This window comes from Colletotrichum tamarilloi (assembly GCF_030869305.1).
Source record: "Colletotrichum tamarilloi strain Tom-12 chromosome Unknown Scaffold_2.1, whole genome shotgun sequence".
NCBI classification, from domain to species: domain Eukaryota; kingdom Fungi; phylum Ascomycota; class Sordariomycetes; order Glomerellales; family Glomerellaceae; genus Colletotrichum; species Colletotrichum tamarilloi.
In genome coordinates this window covers 1,008,283-1,027,109 of record NW_026849385.1, presented here as the reverse complement: position 1 = coordinate 1,027,109, position 18,827 = coordinate 1,008,283, and the positions used below count along the sequence as shown (strand labels likewise).

The following is an 18,827-nucleotide window of genomic DNA, read 5'->3' as shown; positions in this document are numbered from 1 at the left end:
GTAGACGAGCCGCCCATAGAGTAAGGAAGCTTCGATCCTCCGTCGCAAGCGTCCAGAAATGGAGATACATCGCCTTGAAGGGCCCCCCGAATGTGACCCTGAGTCGTGTTGGTTTTTCCCTCCAGGCCGCTGGCCAGCTGGCAAATCCTCCCAGTAGAGGATCACAACAACAAGACTTGTCTTCTTGGCACTTCATTTGCAGATGTGAACCAAGGCTAGTCAAAGACGAAGGAGCCAAGGCCCTCCTTCTCCAGTAGGGATTACCCCCGTAGATCTTTGCAAAGAAACAACAGTCCAGCTATTTTCAGCCATTGACAGTGGCTTGTAAGCGAGCCCTGATTAACAGTACGGATAGCAAGTCTGTAGAGCTGAGCCGATTTGGTGTGGCTGGGGAGATGCGGCTAGTGCCGAGCTGCAGATTGGTCGCTGGGGTGGCCCATGATGGACAACGAGCTAGGGTCTGCTGCCCCTTCAACTGAATCCTCCCTACAGCATACCCCTCAAGTGGATGATAACTATGTGTTATTAAAGCAAGCGATGCTTATAATTCAGTTTACTTGACGCTGTAATCTCTAACGGCCCAGGTGTCGCTATTCTCGATGACCGCTGATGAAAACCATCAATCTCGCCATCGTTCAACCTCGACCTGACTTTGCTTTGAATGCCAATTCAAGTCTACGTTGTAATTGTAGCAATGCCTTCCAAACTGCCGCAAATACCATATCGGTACAGCCAATGGCCGGCGTCAAATCTGCTGATTGTCCAGCCTGACTGCGGGTTTCCCTCCCGGCCAACTCGTACTGCCTCAACTCCATATGGCTTGGTGTATGTAAGTAAGGTCGGCCTCACAATCAGACTGGAACTGTAGAGTTCCTTGTTGCATTTATCGCTGATTGAATACTCCATTTCAATCTTGTCGTCATATGGCGTCCTGGGTGGAAAGTTTACCTTGGGCTGGTCCCAGTCTCGAGATAAAAAGCTGCTCATACTGCTGTGCAGACTGCTGCTTGGGTCGCACTCGCTGGACGAATCATAGCTGCTGGTATCACTACCTTCACTGCCGTAAGGCAGCTCCCGGAGAAATATCTCGTTGTCGTGAACTTCCTCACTGACCATCCCCATGAACCATAAGTAAAGAGGTCTTACTTCCGTTGCCAGCTGGTCGGAAGTATCATCGATCTGCTCGTCAATGGAAAGAGAACCGACGCTAATGAGGCGCGGTTTGCGTTTCGGCGGAGATGCGGCGAAGCGCATGCGCAAGGCGTCGAATATATGACAAATGCCTGCTTCGCTGATGTAGACGTCGCACTTGTCGCCCTCCCCTACTGAGATCTCCTAAGTCCTGAAGCCCCCAATGCCGTAGACAACTGTGTGTACGGGCTCTCCTTGAAGATCCTCCGGGAACAGGGCTTCAGCTGCAGTTTCTGGGGTCAAGTCTGCTGTGACAACTGTCATGCGGCCAAGGTATTCCGTTTGAAAGTCATCCGCGTCGTCAAACATCTCCAGGAGACTTGCCTTGCACCTGACATCTGAAGCAGTCAACTCTAAGCATCCACAAGAGGGGAGTGTAGGGCATGCGAGCCTTAAGAAAACACGGAATTTGGGCATGCTATGTCGCGTGTTGACTTGAGAGGTATATCCGTCACTTACACACATGACAGAATATTGACGTATCCCGAAGAGCATGCATCAGACATCTGAACACGGTGTACCCCGTTGCTCCAAAGAAAGCGACGTGATGCATCTTCCGGTGGATATAGAATGGAAAGGACGACTGGATACTCAGGTGCAGACCGGGGCCGAATTTGATAGGGTGGTGTGGGATGAAGCTGTATTGGACTTGATCGTTGACCGGTCGGCCAAGGACATTGGAATGATGGCTTGCCATTTTCGCGGACGTGAAACACTGCAGCAGAGATCCTGCCGCAGAAAAGCCCCGATCTGAGGATTTGATTCGATGTTGTAAGGGCCCGGTAAACAGTGGCGAAGCTATATAGACCCTGGTTGGTGGTGGACGCAAATAGGTGCGGCGGTGATGAATTCGAGGCACGGTAGCTACGCGAGGACCGCGAGTGTAAAGAAAATAGCCCACGAGAAGACTTATGGAGCTGGCACCAAAGGTTAGAGACGGATGGCGAGCCATGGCAAAGCGAATTGTGGGTTAAGCATACCCGAAGCGGATAGGAAGATGGCGGTTGACTGCTGGTGAACGGTGATGTGTTGTTGATACGAAGGAAGAGGCACAGCGGGAAAATCTCCAAGAGTCGCACATTAGGTTCGCTCCCAAGCTGCTGATTGAGTCTTCCAGCGGACGGAAGGATAAAGCCATCGATATCGGTCTGTTGGAAGGAAGGACCCCAGTAAGATACTCGACCTACTGCTCTAGCAGAGCGTGATTTCAAAGTACTTACATTGGAAAGCATCACCAACAAAGAGGAGATTTGAAGTTGCGGAAGGATGACTGAGCAGGCGGAACCCCGGATAGAATCTGAGCGGTGATCCAAAACGAGAAGCACCATTCCTCACCAAAGCTATAACCGTGAGGTGGTGCCATGCCAGTCAGGAAGCGCTAGGGTCTCCGTAGCTGTCGAGGGGTGTGGCAGGACTAGTCTGGTCTGACCTCGAAATGGAAAGATCGTCGAAGGCGAAGGAAGCATCACACAGAGCAGGGGAGATACCTGCCCTGTCTCAGGATGTACGCCCTGAATCGAGGTATCTGCACTCCGATGTAAGCGCGGAAGGCTTCTTCTGCGACCATGACCTCGGCGGCGTGGTGGCTTGAGAGAGACACTCGACGCTGGCCGCCTTATGGGTCTGGATAACGGGTACATGATGTAGGTAGCAAGGTAGCAACGGCGGCCAGTGCAGTGCCATGCGGGACGAGTGCGAGAGACACAAAAGCCATAGACGCAGTGTATGCGGTAATTCGATACACAGCACAGGGCTGAGATGACATGCTGCTATGTCGCCTCGGCTTGGCCTGCAGGTGGAATTCCCTCACAGGGGACTGCGTTCAGCAGCGGAAGCGGTGCAATTTCCCACATTGTCATGTTGTGTTTCAGGTCTTGTCGGTATCAACTGATGACCAAGTTGTGGGATTCTAAGCAGAAATTAGTAGTCAACATTGATTGACAGGGGACATATAACGGAGTTTGGGTGTTCAAAGACCGAATAGAGATGATGGTCGGAGGTGTGGACAGACGAAAAGAGGATGAGGATGTTGATCATGTCAGGATGCAATGTGGATTCGGTCCCGAAGAAGGCAAAACGAAGCAAAACGTGTAAACAGTGAATACCCAAGAGAATAGCATAGTGGAGAAAATGCGTGCCAGCAGGAGTCGGGACTTTCATTGTGAGTTGGAACTTGAGGTTATTCTGTTGCCTGCTGGGAGCAGCGGGACGGTGCAGGGCGCGATGAGACGTTGATGCTGCGAAGATGCACCAACAGGCCCGGCTGTGTTCGCTGCCCGCCTCTCCGCCCCAGATACCCCCTCAAGGTGCTGGGTGCGAGACACTGTGTCGTTTACTGTGTTCGGGAAGGATTCTGCCTGAGGGGTGAGGAACGAAGAAGTACACCTGGGTGTCGACTTAGTTGGGGCGGAACCTCGGAGCGTGCAAGGGTCGCTTATCGAGCCAATGGAACACAAAGGCCTTCCCCGCTTACTCTGGGTCCACTTATAGCCCCGGTCATCCCAGATCCCGTCCTGACTGCGGCAAGCCACAACACAGCGCCCCAAGAGTCCATGACTAAGCCGAAGACTCGCCAGTGAAACATCCAGCTCTGCTTCTCAAATCATCCTCTCACGTTCAGCTTCTCGTATTGTACGGCTACGCACGCAGAATGCACGCAGTACCTATTCGCAGCTCAGTCATCATGTCAGACTCGCAGCTATTATCACCCGCTGCATGTCCTCGGCCAAGACGAGACAGCTGAATCAGTAGGCAATCAACACTCAAATGTCTCAACTCGGGGCGGTCAAATCCGTGAGCTTGGGATTCGTTACCACCCGATTGCGAATCAGATGGGAGACCAGTTCCACGAACCCAGACGAGACAAAGACGAGATGGGACGAAAGCTCAATGCAACTTTGACAACCGCAGCGTCTGTAGTGTAAAGAAGAGATCTGCTAGAGCAAGACACAACCGAAAGCCAAGTTTCTTAATTCTACGCGCCATGGATTGTCTCCGCCTCAGTCAGCATTGCTTGAGCACCTGAGCTGTTCGTTCGACCGACCCTCGCCGATCCTATACATACGTCAATCAATCTCCTCAATTGGCGAATCCAAAGGTCCTTTGGCATAACTTCCAGTTCCACTTGTGCAAATCGTGCAGATACTTTCAGCGACTTCGCCCTTGTACCTCGTATGTACCGTAGGATGAACCCCTGAAAAGCCACCATCTGACAAGGGAAGGATGGGCGGCATGACATCCACACAGACGCTGCCCCGTCCCAACTCTCCACCTCTCCGAACCTCGTTCAAAGCCATCCCCCGTTTGGGACATCGTCTTTCTTCAATCACTCGTTGCAGAAGCTGTCCTGTATCATTCAAGGCGCGGCTGTGAGGCGCTCTCCGCGATACACGCTCGTCTATTCGTCAGCCCTATCATCTCCGTCTTGCCGCTACACATTGGCATCCGCGCTTCTGCATTCCGTCTTACCCTTGTGTTTGTTGCCTACCCTTTTGCCATGGGTTCGGCCAGCAATGCCTCCGTCAACATGCACCAGACTGCGCCGCGGCTATCGATGCCTCCACTTGCATCATGAGCACCGAAATAGTAGCCTCCGGAGTCACTCGGAGGCTCACAACTGACCGGAACCTGTCTCCGGACAACTTCGGAAATCTTCAACGCGATACTCTGACTGAGGAGCCGAAAGTGCTCCATCGCGCAGAGACGGCCTTGCATACCTCCAATGGTAGGCACCAATATCCAGAGGAGCTCCATGGTCGATAGGGGAGCATCAACATCCTCTCTTCAAACATATAAGCTTGGGTTACAGTTCGTCTCAATCTCTTTTCCTCATCACTCTCAACACATCATCTCTCATAGACTCAGTTCGACTCTTCACTTCATGATCTTCAACCAGCAAAGTATCGCAGAGTTCCAGTTTCAGGGTTCTCTCACCTCAACCATTACCTTTTGATTCAGAGCATCCTACTTGTTCGCGGAAGATTCCATTTCTTCCCTTGTCCCTGAACCCAACTCTCGATACTTGATATCAACTTTTCCCCTTCCTGATAGCTGGCCAATTACCTTCAATCACGAAACACAATCGACAATCATCTTTGTCGACCACTTCCTCAGCAGACGAAAGAATCCAGCCAAGCACACCAAGCTCATCTAAATCTAGCTTTTCCAGCTTCGCAACCGATCAAAATGTCTGCCCGAGTCAACGCCACTGAGAATGACCCCACCGTCATCGTCGGCCTTGCTTGCCGAGTCCCTGGCGCTTCCAACCCCAGCAAGCTCTGGGACCACATTGCCGCTCAGCGAGATGTCCAGCGCAAGATGCCCGAGGACCGCTTCAACGTAGACAACTACTGTGAGTGCCTTGATCCTCTCTGAACCAATTCACAGAGACTAACACTGTTCGCAGACCACCCTGATGGCACCCGCAAGGGAACCGTGAGTTGATGACTTCAGACAAGACGCAACATCTGTAGACTAACGCATTGATTCTAGACGAACGCTCGCTTCGGCTACTTCCTTGAGCAGGATATTGCTGAATTCGACAACTCCTTCTTCGGCATTTCTGGAAAGGAAGCCGATGCCATGGACCCTCAGCAACGTCTGTTGCTCGAGGTCGTCTACGAGGCCTTGGAGAACGCTGGTATTACTCTTCAGGACATTAGCGGCTCTCAGACTTCTGTCTTCTGCGGTAGCTTCACCAACGACTATCTTTCCATGACTGGCAAGGACTTGACGGCGAACTACCCCATGTACCATGCCACTGGTACCGGTAACGCCATTCTGTCCAACAGAATCTCGTACTTCTACAACTTGCACGGAACTTCCATCACTCTTGATACCGCCTGCTCGTCTTCTCTTGTCTGCTTTCATCTCGGGTACGTTCGCGATCGTGTGGCTCTCTCTCGTGCTACAACTAACATGCTTCCTTCCCTAGCAACCAATCGCTGAAGAATGGCGAGGCTGACATCTCCATCGTTGTTGGCTCTGCTCTCCACTTTGACTCCAACATCTACATCACAATGACGGACCTTGGCATGCTGTCTACAGATGGCCGCTGCCGCGCTTTTGATGCTTCAGGAAGCGGCTACGTCCGTGGTGAGGGAATCTGCGCAGCCATCCTCAAGCGCCAGAGCGCCGCTGAGACTGCTGGCGACAACATTCGCGCCATCGTGAGAGCTACTGGAAGCAACCACGACGGCCGAAAGAACGGTATCACTTTGCCCAACAGTGTTGCTCAGGAGGACCTCATTCGTTCTACCTACGAGCAGGCCAGTCTCAACCCGCTGCACACACAATACTTCGAGGCACACGGTACCGGCACTGCCGCAGGTGACCCGATCGAGACCCGTGCCATCGGAGCAGTCTTCTCCCCCGGCCGCAGCAACCCTTTGTACGTCGGCTCCGTCAAGACCAACATTGGTCACCTTGAGGGTGCCTCAGGTCTTGCAGGCCTGATCAAGACTACTCTTGCGCTTGAGAACGGACAGATCCCCCCTAACATGCACTTCAACAACCCGAACCCGAAGATCATGTTCGATGACTGGAAGATCGCTGTTCCTACCAAGATGACTCCTTGGGAGGTGCCAGAGGGTATTGCCCGAAGAGCCTCAATCAACTCTTTCGGCTATGGTGGTACCAATGGACACGTTGTCTTGGAAGAGCACAAGAAGAACGCTGCCCCCAAGACCCGCTCTGTCACGGCCATCGAGAACGGTGTCCACGCTCGCCCGTACCTCGTTCCGCTTACCTCTCACTCCGCCAAGGCTGGTGAGCTCACCGAGGAGACACTGAAGAAGTACCTTGAGCAGGGAGATGTCAACGTCGCCGACCTTTGCTACAGTCTGGCCACGCGCCGCACTCTTCACGGCCAGCGTTCTTTCGTTGTTGCCAATGATTCAGCATCACTAGCCGAGCAGTTGACCATTGCCCGCCCTGCCGCCAAGTGGACTCTGGCCAACAAGTCTTCCCCCAGACTTGGCTTCATCTTCACCGGCCAGGGTGCCCAGTGGTTTGCCATGGGTCGCCAATTGATCGAGGAGAGCCCCCTGTTCCGCCAGAGCCTGAAGCGCTGCGACAGCATTCTTCAGGCGCTCCCCGACAGGCCCGAGTGGTCCATCCTCGAGGAACTCTGCAAGACCAAGGAGACTACTCTTCTCGGCGAGACCCTCTACTCTCAGACCATCTGCACTGCTCTGCAGCTCGCCTTGCTCGAAGTTCTTAAGGCCTGGGGCATCACTCCCTCCGCTGTCGTCGGCCACTCCTCGGGTGAGATGGCCGCTGCCGCTGCTGCCGGTATCTTGACCTTTGAGAACGCCCTCATTGCTGCCTACTACCGCGGTCGCTACATGTCCGCCCCCAATGAGAACGGCAAGCCTGGTGGTATGATGGCTGTCGGCCTCACTGAGGCCAAGGCTCTCGAGGAGCTCAAGCCCTACAAGGGTCGCCTTTGCATCGCCGCTGTCAACTCCCCAAGCACGATGACGATCAGTGGTGACGAGGATGCTATTCTCGAGCTCAAGGACAGCCTTACCGAGAAGAAGGTCTTCGTCCGGCAGCTTATCGTCAAGCAGGCCTTCCACAGTCACCACATGAACGCCTTGGCTGGCGCATACGAGAACGCGCTCAAGAACTGCAAGACCTTCACCACCCAGAAGCCTACTTGCCGCATGTTCTCCAGTGTCACCTCTCGCCTGGCTGACTACGAGTCAATGGGACCCAAGTACTGGGCCACTAACATGACCAACGCTGTCCGCTTCTCTGACGCTCTCACCGGCATTCTTCTCGACGAGGAAGATGAGCAAAATGTTGACGTCCTTATTGAGCTTGGCCCTCACCCTGCCCTGAAGGGCCCTGCTCGCCAGACCACTCAGTCTCTGAAGCTTGACCTGCCTTACATCGGCTCGCTGACTCGTGGTGTTCCCGACTTCGAAGGACTGCTCAACCTTGCCGGTACATTGTTCTCTCTCGGTTACCCTGTCGATCTCATTGCCGCCAACCAGAACTTGAGCCTGGGAGCGGATGGCAGTCTTGTCAAGGTTGACACCGGATCCAAGCTCAACGACCTCCCGACCTACACCTGGGACCACCGCAGATACTGGACCGAAACCCGCTACCTCAAAGAGCACCGTCTTCGCAAGTACCGCCACAGCCTTCTCGGTCACATCATCCCTGGTTCTATCGCCAAGAACCCCAAGTGGAGAAACTACCTGCGTCTGAAGGAGCTTCCCTGGCTCCAGGAGCACGTGGTTGATGGCAAGGTTGTCTTCCCTGGTGCTGGTTACATCAGCATGGCTATTGAGGCTGCTCTTCGTGTTGATGAGGTCGAGAGCGCCAAGATGATCTTTGTCAAGGATATCGTCATCAAGAACGCCCTTCTTCTCCCCGAGACCGATGATGGCGTCGAGATCTTGCTGGAGCTGAAGCCTGTTACGCTTTCAGCCAAGAGCCACTCGGAGACCTGGTACGAGTTTGCCTGCTACTCGTATGACGAGAACAGCAACTGCACCCAGCACTGCCACGGTCTTATTAGCACCGAGAAGGGAGAGCCGGCCCCTGTTCCTGAGCCTGTCTCTGGCTCGATCAACCTCGGCGAGCTGCTCAAGAAGACCAACCGATCCGTCACCAGCGGCCAATTTTACAACCAGCTTGCCGGTCTCGGTCTCGAGTACGGCGAGAAGTTCCGTCTTTTGAGCGGTTCTGTTGAATCAGGCCCAGGTTTCGCCCTGAGCGACCTCAAGTTCGACCCAAGCGCTCTTCCCCAGGAGCGAGGTGACGAGACTGTTGTCCACCCGACCCTTCTCGATGCTTTCTTCCACGTCATCTTCAACGCCATTGAGTCTCGCCTCGGTCGCCCTCTCGATGAGCCCTATGTGCCCTCCTTCTTCAGAACCTTGAAGATCTCTGGCCAGTTCTTCTCGTGGGCTCAATCCACTGAGGCTAAGAGCTTCCAGGTCGCGTCTTTCACCCAGCTTCCGTCTCCCCGTGTGGCAATTAACGACATGATCATGCAGAACGCAAGCGGTCAGCTGATGATGGAGATTGGTGGTCTTGAGGTCACTTCCCTCGGCCGCGAGATGCCAGAGGGCAGCGGCCCTCGCACCCTCTTCTACCAACAGAGATGGCAACCTTGCTTCGACTTGCTCGGCAACGCAAAGGGCAAGAGCCTCAGCGATATTGTCGATATCTTTGCGCACCAGTACCCTGACAGCAAGATTCTTCACATCACCTCGGATGTCGAGAAGTCGAAGCATGTTCTCTCCGCCCTTGGCGGCACCAAGAGTGAGCGCCGCAGATTCCACAACATGGATGTGTGGTCTCTCAACGGTGCGAAGCTCGGCGAGGAGTTCGAGACCTTGTCCAACAACACGAAAAACCTCGTAAACATTGTCGAGCCCCAGCCCGATAGCTACGATCTCGTCATCGTCAGCGAGACCGGCTCAATCAATGCTGTTCCTTTCATGAAAGACACCGGTTGCATCATCTTTGATGGCCAGAAGGGATCGGTTGCTGCCGACCTTTCCGAGGTCTTCTCTAGCCCGATCTGCACCGCTCTGCAGAAGAAGAAGACCGCGGCGCCCCTGACTGGTCCCATCTCAGTCGTCATGCCCTCTGGTGACGTCTCTCCTCGTGCGCTGGCCATCTACAACGCTTTCGAGTCTGCTTTCGGCGGCCGCATTATCACGAGCACCTTCCCCGAGATTGCCGAAGCTGGTCTGTCTGCGGTGGCTGATGATGTTGTTGTTCTGGCCACACTCGACGAGATCATTGACAATGAGTTGATGTTCTCAGGTGTTCAGGCCCTTCTGGGAGCCATCCAGAAGAATGTCATCTGGCCCCTTGAAGGTGCTACCTTCGAGTCCGAGAGACCCGATCTTGCCATGATCATTGGTCTTGTCCGCACTGCTCGCAGCGAAAACGACTCTTCTCGCAACGTCACCTTCGACTTTGGCAAGAACACCGCTGCCGAGACTGTCGCCTCGAACATCCTTCGTGCACTTGACGCTAGCTTGACCGAGGATGAGCTTGCAGAGCGCAACGGCGTTGTCTACATCCCTCGTGTCGAAGCCGACGATGGTCGCAACTCCAAGCTTCGCAACGGACCTGCTCGTGAGCCTCGCTTGGAGGCTTTCGGCGAGCGTCGGCCTCTCAAGCTGACCTTTGGCAAGGTCGGTCTTTTGGACACGCTTCACTTTGCCGAAGACGAGGAGATTATTGACACCGAGCTCGCTGCTGATGAGCTTGAGATTGAGGTCAAGGCATCTGCCATCAACTTCCGTGATCTTGCTGCGTCTCTCGGTATCATCGACGACTACAAGCTTGGTGATGAATGCGCTGGTATCGTCTTGCGCGTCGGCTCCGAAGTCAAGGACTACAACGTCGGTGACCGTGTGGTCGCCTGGAGACCTGGCCAGGGCGCCCACCGCGCCATTTGCCGCAACCCCGCCACTCTCTGCCACAAGATCGATGCCAACATGTCCTTCACCGATGCCGCTGCTCTGCCGTGCATTCTCACTACCGCTTACTACTCCCTTTTAGACACTGCTCGCCTTCAGAAGGGTGAGACCGTCCTCATCCACGCCGCCGCTGGAGGTGTCGGACAGATGGCTGTTCAGATTGCGCAGCGCGTGGGTGCCCGCGTCCTCGTCACGGTTGGATCCCCTGCCAAGCGCCAGCTCATGAAGGATGTCTACGGCATCAGCGAGGACTGCATGTTCTCTTCCCGTGACGACACATTCGCAGCCGGTGTCATGCGCGCCACGGATGGCAAGGGTGTTGATGTCGTCCTCAACTCCCTCGCCGGCAACCTTCTTAAGGAGACTTGGGGCTGCCTCAACGCATTCGGTCGCTTCATTGAGATCGGAAAGCGTGACATTCACGAGAACACCAAGCTCGACATGTCTCCCTACCGCAAGAACGTCATGTTTGCCTCGGTGGATCTCATCACCATGTTCGAGAGGAACAAGTCACTTGGCGCTCGTGTCTTCAGCGAGTGCTGCGAGCTGGTGAACAAGGGAGAGATCAAGCTGCCTTCTATCCTCGAAGTTTCTTACCAGGATGTCATCAAGGGTTTCCGTCTTTTGCAGATGGGCAAGCACGCCGGCAAGATTGTCCTGTGCCCTTCCAAGGATGATATGGTCCCCGTCATGCCTACTAGCTTCCGCAACACCATGCTCTTCAGCTCCGAGAAGACCTACCTCCTTGTCGGTGGTCTCGGCGGTCTTGGACGAACCCTCGCACAATGGATGGTTCGCAAGGGAGCTACCAAGCTTGCCTTCCTTTCTCGCTCTGGTGCTGACAAGCCAGAGGCCCAGGCCACCGTCGACTGGCTGGTGGAGCGTGGCATCGACGCTACCGTCTACCGCGGCGACGTCGCTAAGCTTGCCGATGTGCGCGCTTGCGTGGAGGGCATCAGCAACCTCGGCGGTATCTTCCAGGCCGCCATGGTTCTGCAGGATGTTCCCCTCGAGACCATGAGCTACTCGCAGTGGAAGCGCTGTGTTGAGCCCAAGGTTCTCGGTGCGAAGAACCTTCACGAGGCCTCCCTGGGTGTTGACCTCGATTTCTTCGTGTGCTTCTCTTCCGTTGCCACGGTTCTCGGCTCCAAGGCGCAAGCGAACTACTCGGCCGCCAATGCCTTCCTTGACGCTTTCATGCGCCACCGTCGCGAGATGGGTCTTGCCGGTACTACCATGAACGTCGGCGCCGTCTCCGGTGTTGGTGTCGTCAGCGAGAACGCTGCACTTGCCAAGATCATGGAGCGCTTGGGCATGGACCCCATCAACGAGGAGGAGCTCCTTTACCAGCTCGAGGAGGCTGTCAAGGGTGACCGCAGTGTCAAGACCACGGCCCGCGGCGTCGATGCCCACCAGATCATGACGGGTGTCGGCCTCATCAAGCCCGATGTCTACTGGGCGGCCAAGCCTCTTCTGAAAAACTTGTACTCCAACCACGACTTTGGTGGCTCCGGAGCTGCCGGCAAGAGCCAGAAGAACGTCATGGCTATGCTTCGCGAAGAGTCTGACCCTGAGAAGCGCACCGAGATTGTTCTCGATAACTTCCTCGACAAGATCGCCCAGGTCCTTGCCACTCCTAAGGAGTCCATCATTCCTTCCAACCCTCTTTCTGCCTATGGTCTCGATTCCATCGTCGCCGTTGAGTTCAGAAAGCACTTCCGCAAGGAGATCCAGGTGGACATTGCTCTCTTCGACATCTTGGGCGCCGCCAGCATTACTGCCCTTGTCCAGAAGGCTGCCAAGATGATTGTTCTCACTTCCGCCGCCAAGGAGGCCGGTCCCGCCGATGCAAAGGCGGAGAAGAGCAAGGGTGCCGATGCCGAGAGCGCGGAGAAGTCTGCAGAGACCTCTGCCATGGCCTCTGGCGAGATGACCAAGACCAAAACTTCTGCTGGTACTCCGATCGCTCTATCTACCTTCCAGTCTCGTCTCTGGTTCGTCCACTCATTCCTGGAGGACAATTCCTTCCTCAACCTGCCCATCGTCATGAAGATCAAGGGAAGACCTGACTTGGCCGCACTTCGCACCACCATGTACGAGCTCGTCTCTCGCAACCCTTCCATGCGCACCAGCTACTTCGAGGGTGATGAGTTTGCCCAGCAGGAGATTCTTGAGGACTTTGATGTCGATGTCTCCTTCCGTGATCTTTCTGGCGAAGCCGACCCCGAACAGGCTCTTGAGGAGTTTGTCAAGTACAACCGCAAGATCGAGATGAACGTCGAAGAGGTGAGTCTAGTAGTACCCCATTCCTTGCGACTCGTACTAACAAATATACAGGGCGAGGTTTCCAGCTTCTCGCTGGCTAAGCTTTCCGAGGACGACTGGGCCTTCATCTGCATGATCCACCACATCTCTATCGACAGAGGTAGCATGAAGGGCATGATGAGCCAGTTCGTTTCCCTCTACGATGCTACTGTTCAAGGCAAGGACCTCTCGACCGTTCCCTCGCCCGAGTTCTCCTACGTCGACTTCTCCATCTGGCACAACGCCCGTCTCGCCTCTGATCTCATGCGACCTGACCTCGACTGGTGGAAGGAGCGCCTTGCTGGCATTCCCCAGGCCAGCAAGCTGCTGCCTTTTGCCAAGTGCGAGCGTCCTCAGCGATCTGACCCGCGCCGTCTGGCCCTCAAGACCAACTTGAACTCCAAGTTGTTTGCTCGCATGAAGCGTCTCGCGGCACAGGCCAACGGAACCCCGTTCCACTTCATCCTCGCTGCCTTCAGGGCGTTCCTCTTCCGCTACACTCAAGAGAAGGATCTTGTCCTGCTCATGGTCGATGGCAACAGGCCCCACACGGATGCTGAAGACATCAACGGATTCTTTGTCAACTTGGTCCCCATCCGAGTCGAGGATGACTGCGAGGGAGCAACCTTTGACCAGCTCTTCGCCAACTGCAAGCAGCGGGCTCTGGAGAGTTTGGCTCACTCTGGTGTTCCTTTCGACACTGTGGTCGATATCCTGGGCGCGAAGAAGACTCCCAGTCACATGCCCGTCGGCCAGATCGCCGTCAACTACCAGGTCAGTTGAACTCCATAGCATCAAGTCTAATACCTCTTACTAATAATACCTAGATCCACGGCCCAACTCCTACGTACTCCACCTCCGACTTCCAGATCAACAGCATGGTGACGGACGACATTCCCACTGCGGCCGACATGCAGCTTGAGGCACTTGAGACGTCTGACCACGCTCTGGACCTGCGCATCGAGTACTCCACCGCACTCTACAGCGAGGCAGACATGGAGCGCTTCCTTGACAACTTCCTCACCTTCCTGTCTGGTTGCATCAAGGACCACCGCCAGCCCATCGAGGAGGTCGGCATGTGTGGCGAGATTGAGCTCAAGACGTTGGCAAACGAGTTTTGGAACACTGAGACCCGCGAGAACCAGTGGGAGGGAAAGAGCGTGTTGGTACGGAAATAAGCGTGTCCTATGAAACCTACAAAGTATTTTAGCTAATACTTTTTCTCTTTAATAAAGGACAAAATCTCCCAAATGGCACTCGAGCATCCCCAGAACACCGCGATCAAGACGTCTGACGGCTACAGCATCACCTACAAGCAACTGATCCAAGACGCGACCAGCGTGGCCTCGGAGCTTCTTCAAGCAGGCGTCAAGCCGGGTGACCGCATCGCATTGCTTACTTTCCCTGGCGTCGATGCCATTGTCGGTCAGATTGCATCTCTCATGACCAGGAGCTGCTACGTCGCTCTCGACACCGACTTTGCTCAAGACCGTCTCTCCTTCATGATCTCGGACGCCGGTAGCCGGGTTCTTCTCGTTGGACCTGGAGCCGAGTCCCTTGCCAGTGACCTCACTTCCAAGGCCGTAGTTGCTCCCAAGGTTATCAGGATTACTGAAGCCGTCGGTGCTGCCAATACTTCGACTCAGTTCAGCCCTCGCCAGCCCCAGGACCCTTTCTACATGATCTACACCTCTGTAAGTCGCAGTCTTTCATTGAGTGGTACTAAAGACTAATGGATTTGCAGGGAAGTACTGGTACTCCCAAGGGAGTTCTCCTGACCGAGGAGAACACCCACCAGATGCTTGCGACCCTGAACAAGGACTACTGCTTCACTTCCAAGGATAGGTTCCTTCACCAGTCTTCCATGTCTTTCGATCTCTCGATCGTGCAGATCTACTCCGCTCTGACGGCTGGCGCGACTTGCCTGATTGCTGCATGGGAGACTCGCAAGGACCCTCATGGTCTTGCTTCTTTCATGGCGACCGAGGCTGTCACGACCACCTACTTCACCCCGACCCAATTTGCCCTCCTTCTTGATCTCAACACCGAGGCACTCAAGAAGTGCAACAACTACCGCGTCGCTTACTTTGCAGGAGAGAGATTGCCCGTCCGCGTAGCTCGCAGCTTCTACGACCTGAAGACCCCTGCGACCCTCTAGTAAGTAGAACGATATTTGCTACAAGTATCTGAAGTCAAAGGCTAATCACATCACAGCAACACCTGGTCCCCATCTGAGCTCATCGTTCAAACATCCATTGCCAAGATTGAGTACCCCGCTGATGGCGAAGTCAGCCTTCCCATCGGCTTTCCCATGGATAACTGCCGCCACTACATCCTCGATACCAAGGGAAACCCTCTCCCCGCTGGCATGGTCGGTGAGCTGGTCGTAGGTGGTTCTCAAGTCGGTGCCGGCTACCTCAACCGCCCCGAGATCAACGCAAAGTCCTTTGTCGAGAACCCCTTCGCCAGCGTCGAGGATTGCAAGCGAGGCTGGACTAGAATGTTCAAGACGGGCGACCGTGGCTGCTTCCGCACTTCTGACAAGCAGCTTGAATTCCATGGCCGTATTGCCGGTGACAAGCAGATCAAGCTCCGTGGTTTCCGCGTCGATCTCGGCGAGGTCGAGCAGCGCATCTTCCAGGAGTCGCAGTCGCAGCTCGTTGATATTGCCGTCATTGCTCGTACCGTCGAGGCCGGTCAGGAAGACCTTCAACTGATTGCCTACGTCGTGCCCAAGAAGGCACTTAGTGCCGCCGAGAAGCAGACATTCGTCTCGACCATCCACCGCAAGATCAAGCCCCATCTCAACGGTATGTGATTTGATGCCTTTCCGCGATGAAAAGATTTTTAACACTCGTCACAGATTACATGCTCCCCAACGCCTACAACTTCCTGACTAAGCTGCCTGTGACCATTGGCGGAAAGGTTGACCGCCGCAATCTCCTTAGCAGAGACCTTGAGCTTCTCTACCCGACAACTGCTACTACTGCCAAGCCTACTGGCGCAGCCAACGGCGCTTCTTCCAGTGCTGGCGACCTCGAAACCTCTGTCATGGGTCTCTTCCGCGGTATCCTGGGAGACAAGTACTCGGATGTGAACGACAACTTTTTCCAGCGAGGTGGTCACTCCATCCTCCTCGTCCGTCTCCAGGCCAAGATCAAGAAGCAGTACAAGATCGCGCCCACTCTGCCCCAGATGATCAAGGAGCCCACCGCAGCCGCTGTCTGCGCCTTCATCCGCCGCAACAAGGGCGATGGTTCCGGCGGCAAGGCGGGGTTTGAGAACGTCATCAGCTGGAACGTCGAGACCAAGCTCCCCAACGACGGCCGCTACATCCCGCGATACGGCGCCCCGCGCGTCGACCGTGATGAGCTCTCCAAGTTTCTTATCACCGGCGGCGAGTCCTTTATCGGATTGCACTTGCTCGCTGAGATCTTGACCAGCAAGCCGAATGCCACCGTCTACCTTCTCGGATCAATGGAGCGGATCGAGACCTCCGTCGTCGTTAGCGAGCTGGCCAAGTACGGCCTCATCAACGACCACAGCAAGAAGGGCGTCGTCTTGACCGAAAAGGACGTTCTCAGCCGCATCAAAATCGTTCCCGGCACCCTCTCGCAGCCCAGCTTCGGCCTCAGCAAGTCAGCCTTCCGCATTCTGGGCCAGACCGTTGAGGCAATCTACCACCTGGGCGGCCACGTCTCCCTCCTCAAGACCTACTCCTTCCTGAAGCCCGTTAACGTCGCCCCCATCTTCGACCTCATCCGCCTCGCCGGTACGGGCGACCACCTCTCCGAGATCCACTACCTGAGCACCTGGTCCGTCGCGCACCTGCAGTCCTGGTCCCAGTCCAAGCGCACCCGCGCCGACTACGTCACGGCCGAGGAGGACATGTCCCACTTCCAGCCGCCGACCGAGGACGAGTTCGGCTACTTCAAGTCCCGCTGGGTCGCCGAGAACCTCCTGTGCCACGCCGCGTCCCGCGGGTTCCCCGTCACAATCACCCGCGCCTCCGCCGTCACGGGCTCCTCCCACAACGGCAACCTCGACCCGGCCGATGAGTTCACCCTCCGCATGATCCTCAGCATGATCGAGTCCGCCAAGGTCCCGCAGATCGGCCAGCCCAAGCAGCCCGGCTTCGCCGTCGACGTCGTCCCCGTGGATTACCTCGCCCAGGGCTTCCTCGCGCTCACCTCAGAGAAGGAGGCTCTCGCCTCGTCCTCCGGTGCAACCAACTACAACAAGCCGCACATCTACCACATTGGCAACCACTCGCCCCTCAAGCTCGCCGACCTGCCCGAGATCGTGGCGACGCTGCGGCCCGACGGCAAGCGCGGCGAGGTCGTCTCGCTCGACGAGTGGCTCACGTCCATGGACAAGGGCAACGCTGACGAGGCGGCCGTGCGCAACACCGTCCTGAAGGAGTACCTCGCGACGGGCTACGTCATGTTCTCGCTCGACAACAGCAAGACGGCGGCCTTGTTGGAGAACCTGGTGCCCGGGCTCGACGAGAAGTGTCCTGCCGTGGACGCCGCGTTCCTCGGCCAGTTGTGGCAGAGGATTAAGAAGGCTGAGGCCGGGGCTCAGGCGTAAAGGTGTGAAGAGTGCCCGTGATGAATGGGTCTTGAACTCTCTGCCTGGCGTGTGAGATCTGAGGCTGAAGAACATGATGGCTGGTTGGTTGGGTGTATTATATTGTGCGGGTGGAGGTTGTACGATGTATGGCTGTAGTTTCCCTTTTTTGTATTTTCTTTTGTATCTGCATAAACCCAAGATCGTAATGTTTTTTTGTATTAATATCAAGACTGTATTTGTATCAGGGCTGGACGGAGTTGTCTTTTTAATTACTAGAACTAGATTGTAAAATGATGTTATCTTGTATCAAATTTGGTGCCAACTTTCCCATGATATGTGAACGTGTGAGGCATAGAAATGTAGATGCTCATCTTTTTAAACTGGACTTCAAGCAAAAAGGTACGTACCTTTCCAGGGTCCGCAGAGATGGGCACCTAAGGTGAGCGGGGTGGCGGGGTCATCTCGGTGTGACCGGTGAGCGATAAGCGCATGGGGACCCACTGAAATTTTCTTTGGGTTCCATGTTCCTTCGTTCCCCGTCGCCTTCGCAACAGCTGCTTTTTCCCTTCTTCACCGTCGCCCGAGTTGAAGGATTCGAGGCCGGAACACTCGACACATTTACCCACGCACTACCTACGACCTTTCTACCAGATGAGATAAGGCAGTTTTGGGAAACGATTTGAGACAACGGCCGCTTTTCCTGAATCATTCATTCCCTCCACTGCGAACGAGAAAAGACCTTCAAACCCCCAAGTACCGTCCCGACTGGAACCATACGACAAACGAACTACACACATACACACAAATCCAAAGATGGCACAAGGCGGCGTCAAATCCGCCTCGCGCCCCGCACCGACGGGCAAACCCAAAAACAAGCAGCTCAAGAACGCCTCGCGCGTAGCCAAGCCCCAAAAGGCCAAAGCACACTCCTCGGCGGACAAGATGCAGAAGAAGATGGCCGCGGGGCTGACGTCGCGGACGGAGAAGCTGCTGGGCGAGAGGGCGGGCCACCTGGAGCTCATTGGCAAGGGGAAGAAGGCGAAGGAGGACAAGAAGGCTAAGGGGGGGCTGCAGGCGACTAAGGGCGGGAGTCGCAAGTATGGTTAAGACCTGTCCACTATTGAGGAACCTCGCAGAGGAAGAAGTGGCGGGAGAACGAGAGGGGTGGTGGTTTCCTGTGTGATTTTTCTCCTGTGGAGTAGAAGCTTTGCACGGCTGGGAGAGGATGGTGGATGGCTAGGTGGTGGCGGGCATGAAGCCGGATGGGCGCAACGACAACTCTGAGGGAAAGCTCTAGGGTGAGCCCGC

At 55.3% G+C, this 18,827-nt stretch overlaps 6 protein-coding genes across 6 annotated transcripts; 2 read left to right on the top strand and 4 right to left on the bottom strand.

Moving 5' to 3' along the window:
* Window positions 1-675: 675 nt before the first annotated feature.
* Window positions 676-1,254, bottom strand: CTAM01_00965 (uncharacterized protein; the record flags this gene model as incomplete). The annotated part of the gene is made up of 1 exon (XM_060517009.1): window positions 676-1,254. The coding sequence occupies one exon, from the start codon at window positions 1,252-1,254 to the stop codon at window positions 676-678; it is 579 nt and encodes a 192-aa protein (XP_060388471.1).
* An 81-nt stretch (window positions 1,255-1,335) lies between these two features.
* Window positions 1,336-2,329, bottom strand: CTAM01_00964 (uncharacterized protein; the record flags this gene model as incomplete). The annotated part of the gene is made up of 3 exons (XM_060517008.1): window positions 1,336-1,529; window positions 1,651-2,108; window positions 2,172-2,329. 3 exons carry the CDS (start codon window positions 2,327-2,329, stop codon window positions 1,336-1,338), a joined length of 810 nt encoding a protein of 269 aa, XP_060388470.1.
* A 202-nt stretch (window positions 2,330-2,531) lies between these two features.
* On the bottom strand, window positions 2,532-2,831 carry CTAM01_00963 (uncharacterized protein; the record flags this gene model as incomplete). The annotated part of the gene is made up of 1 exon (XM_060517007.1): window positions 2,532-2,831. The coding sequence occupies one exon, from the start codon at window positions 2,829-2,831 to the stop codon at window positions 2,532-2,534; it is 300 nt and encodes a 99-aa protein (XP_060388469.1).
* Window positions 2,832-3,347: 516 nt separating this feature from the next.
* Window positions 3,348-3,536, bottom strand: CTAM01_00962 (uncharacterized protein; the record flags this gene model as incomplete). Its single annotated transcript, XM_060517006.1, has 1 exon — window positions 3,348-3,536. A coding segment is annotated over one exon (189 nt), but the record flags the coding sequence as incomplete, so codon positions are not given.
* Window positions 3,537-5,376: 1,840 nt separating this feature from the next.
* CTAM01_00961 (beta-ketoacyl synthase domain-containing protein) lies at window positions 5,377-17,537 on the top strand (the record flags this gene model as incomplete). Its single annotated transcript, XM_060517005.1, has 10 exons — window positions 5,377-5,542; window positions 5,597-5,625; window positions 5,683-6,065; window positions 6,125-12,929; window positions 12,981-13,721; window positions 13,775-14,113; window positions 14,183-14,641; window positions 14,692-15,104; window positions 15,162-15,757; window positions 15,811-17,537. 10 exons carry the CDS (start codon window positions 5,377-5,379, stop codon window positions 17,535-17,537), a joined length of 11,658 nt encoding a protein of 3,885 aa, XP_060388467.1.
* A 795-nt stretch (window positions 17,538-18,332) lies between these two features.
* On the top strand, window positions 18,333-18,626 carry CTAM01_00960 (uncharacterized protein; the record flags this gene model as incomplete). Its single annotated transcript, XM_060517004.1, has 1 exon — window positions 18,333-18,626. The coding sequence occupies one exon, from the start codon at window positions 18,333-18,335 to the stop codon at window positions 18,624-18,626; it is 294 nt and encodes a 97-aa protein (XP_060388466.1).
* Between the last annotated feature and the right edge of the window lie 201 nt (window positions 18,627-18,827).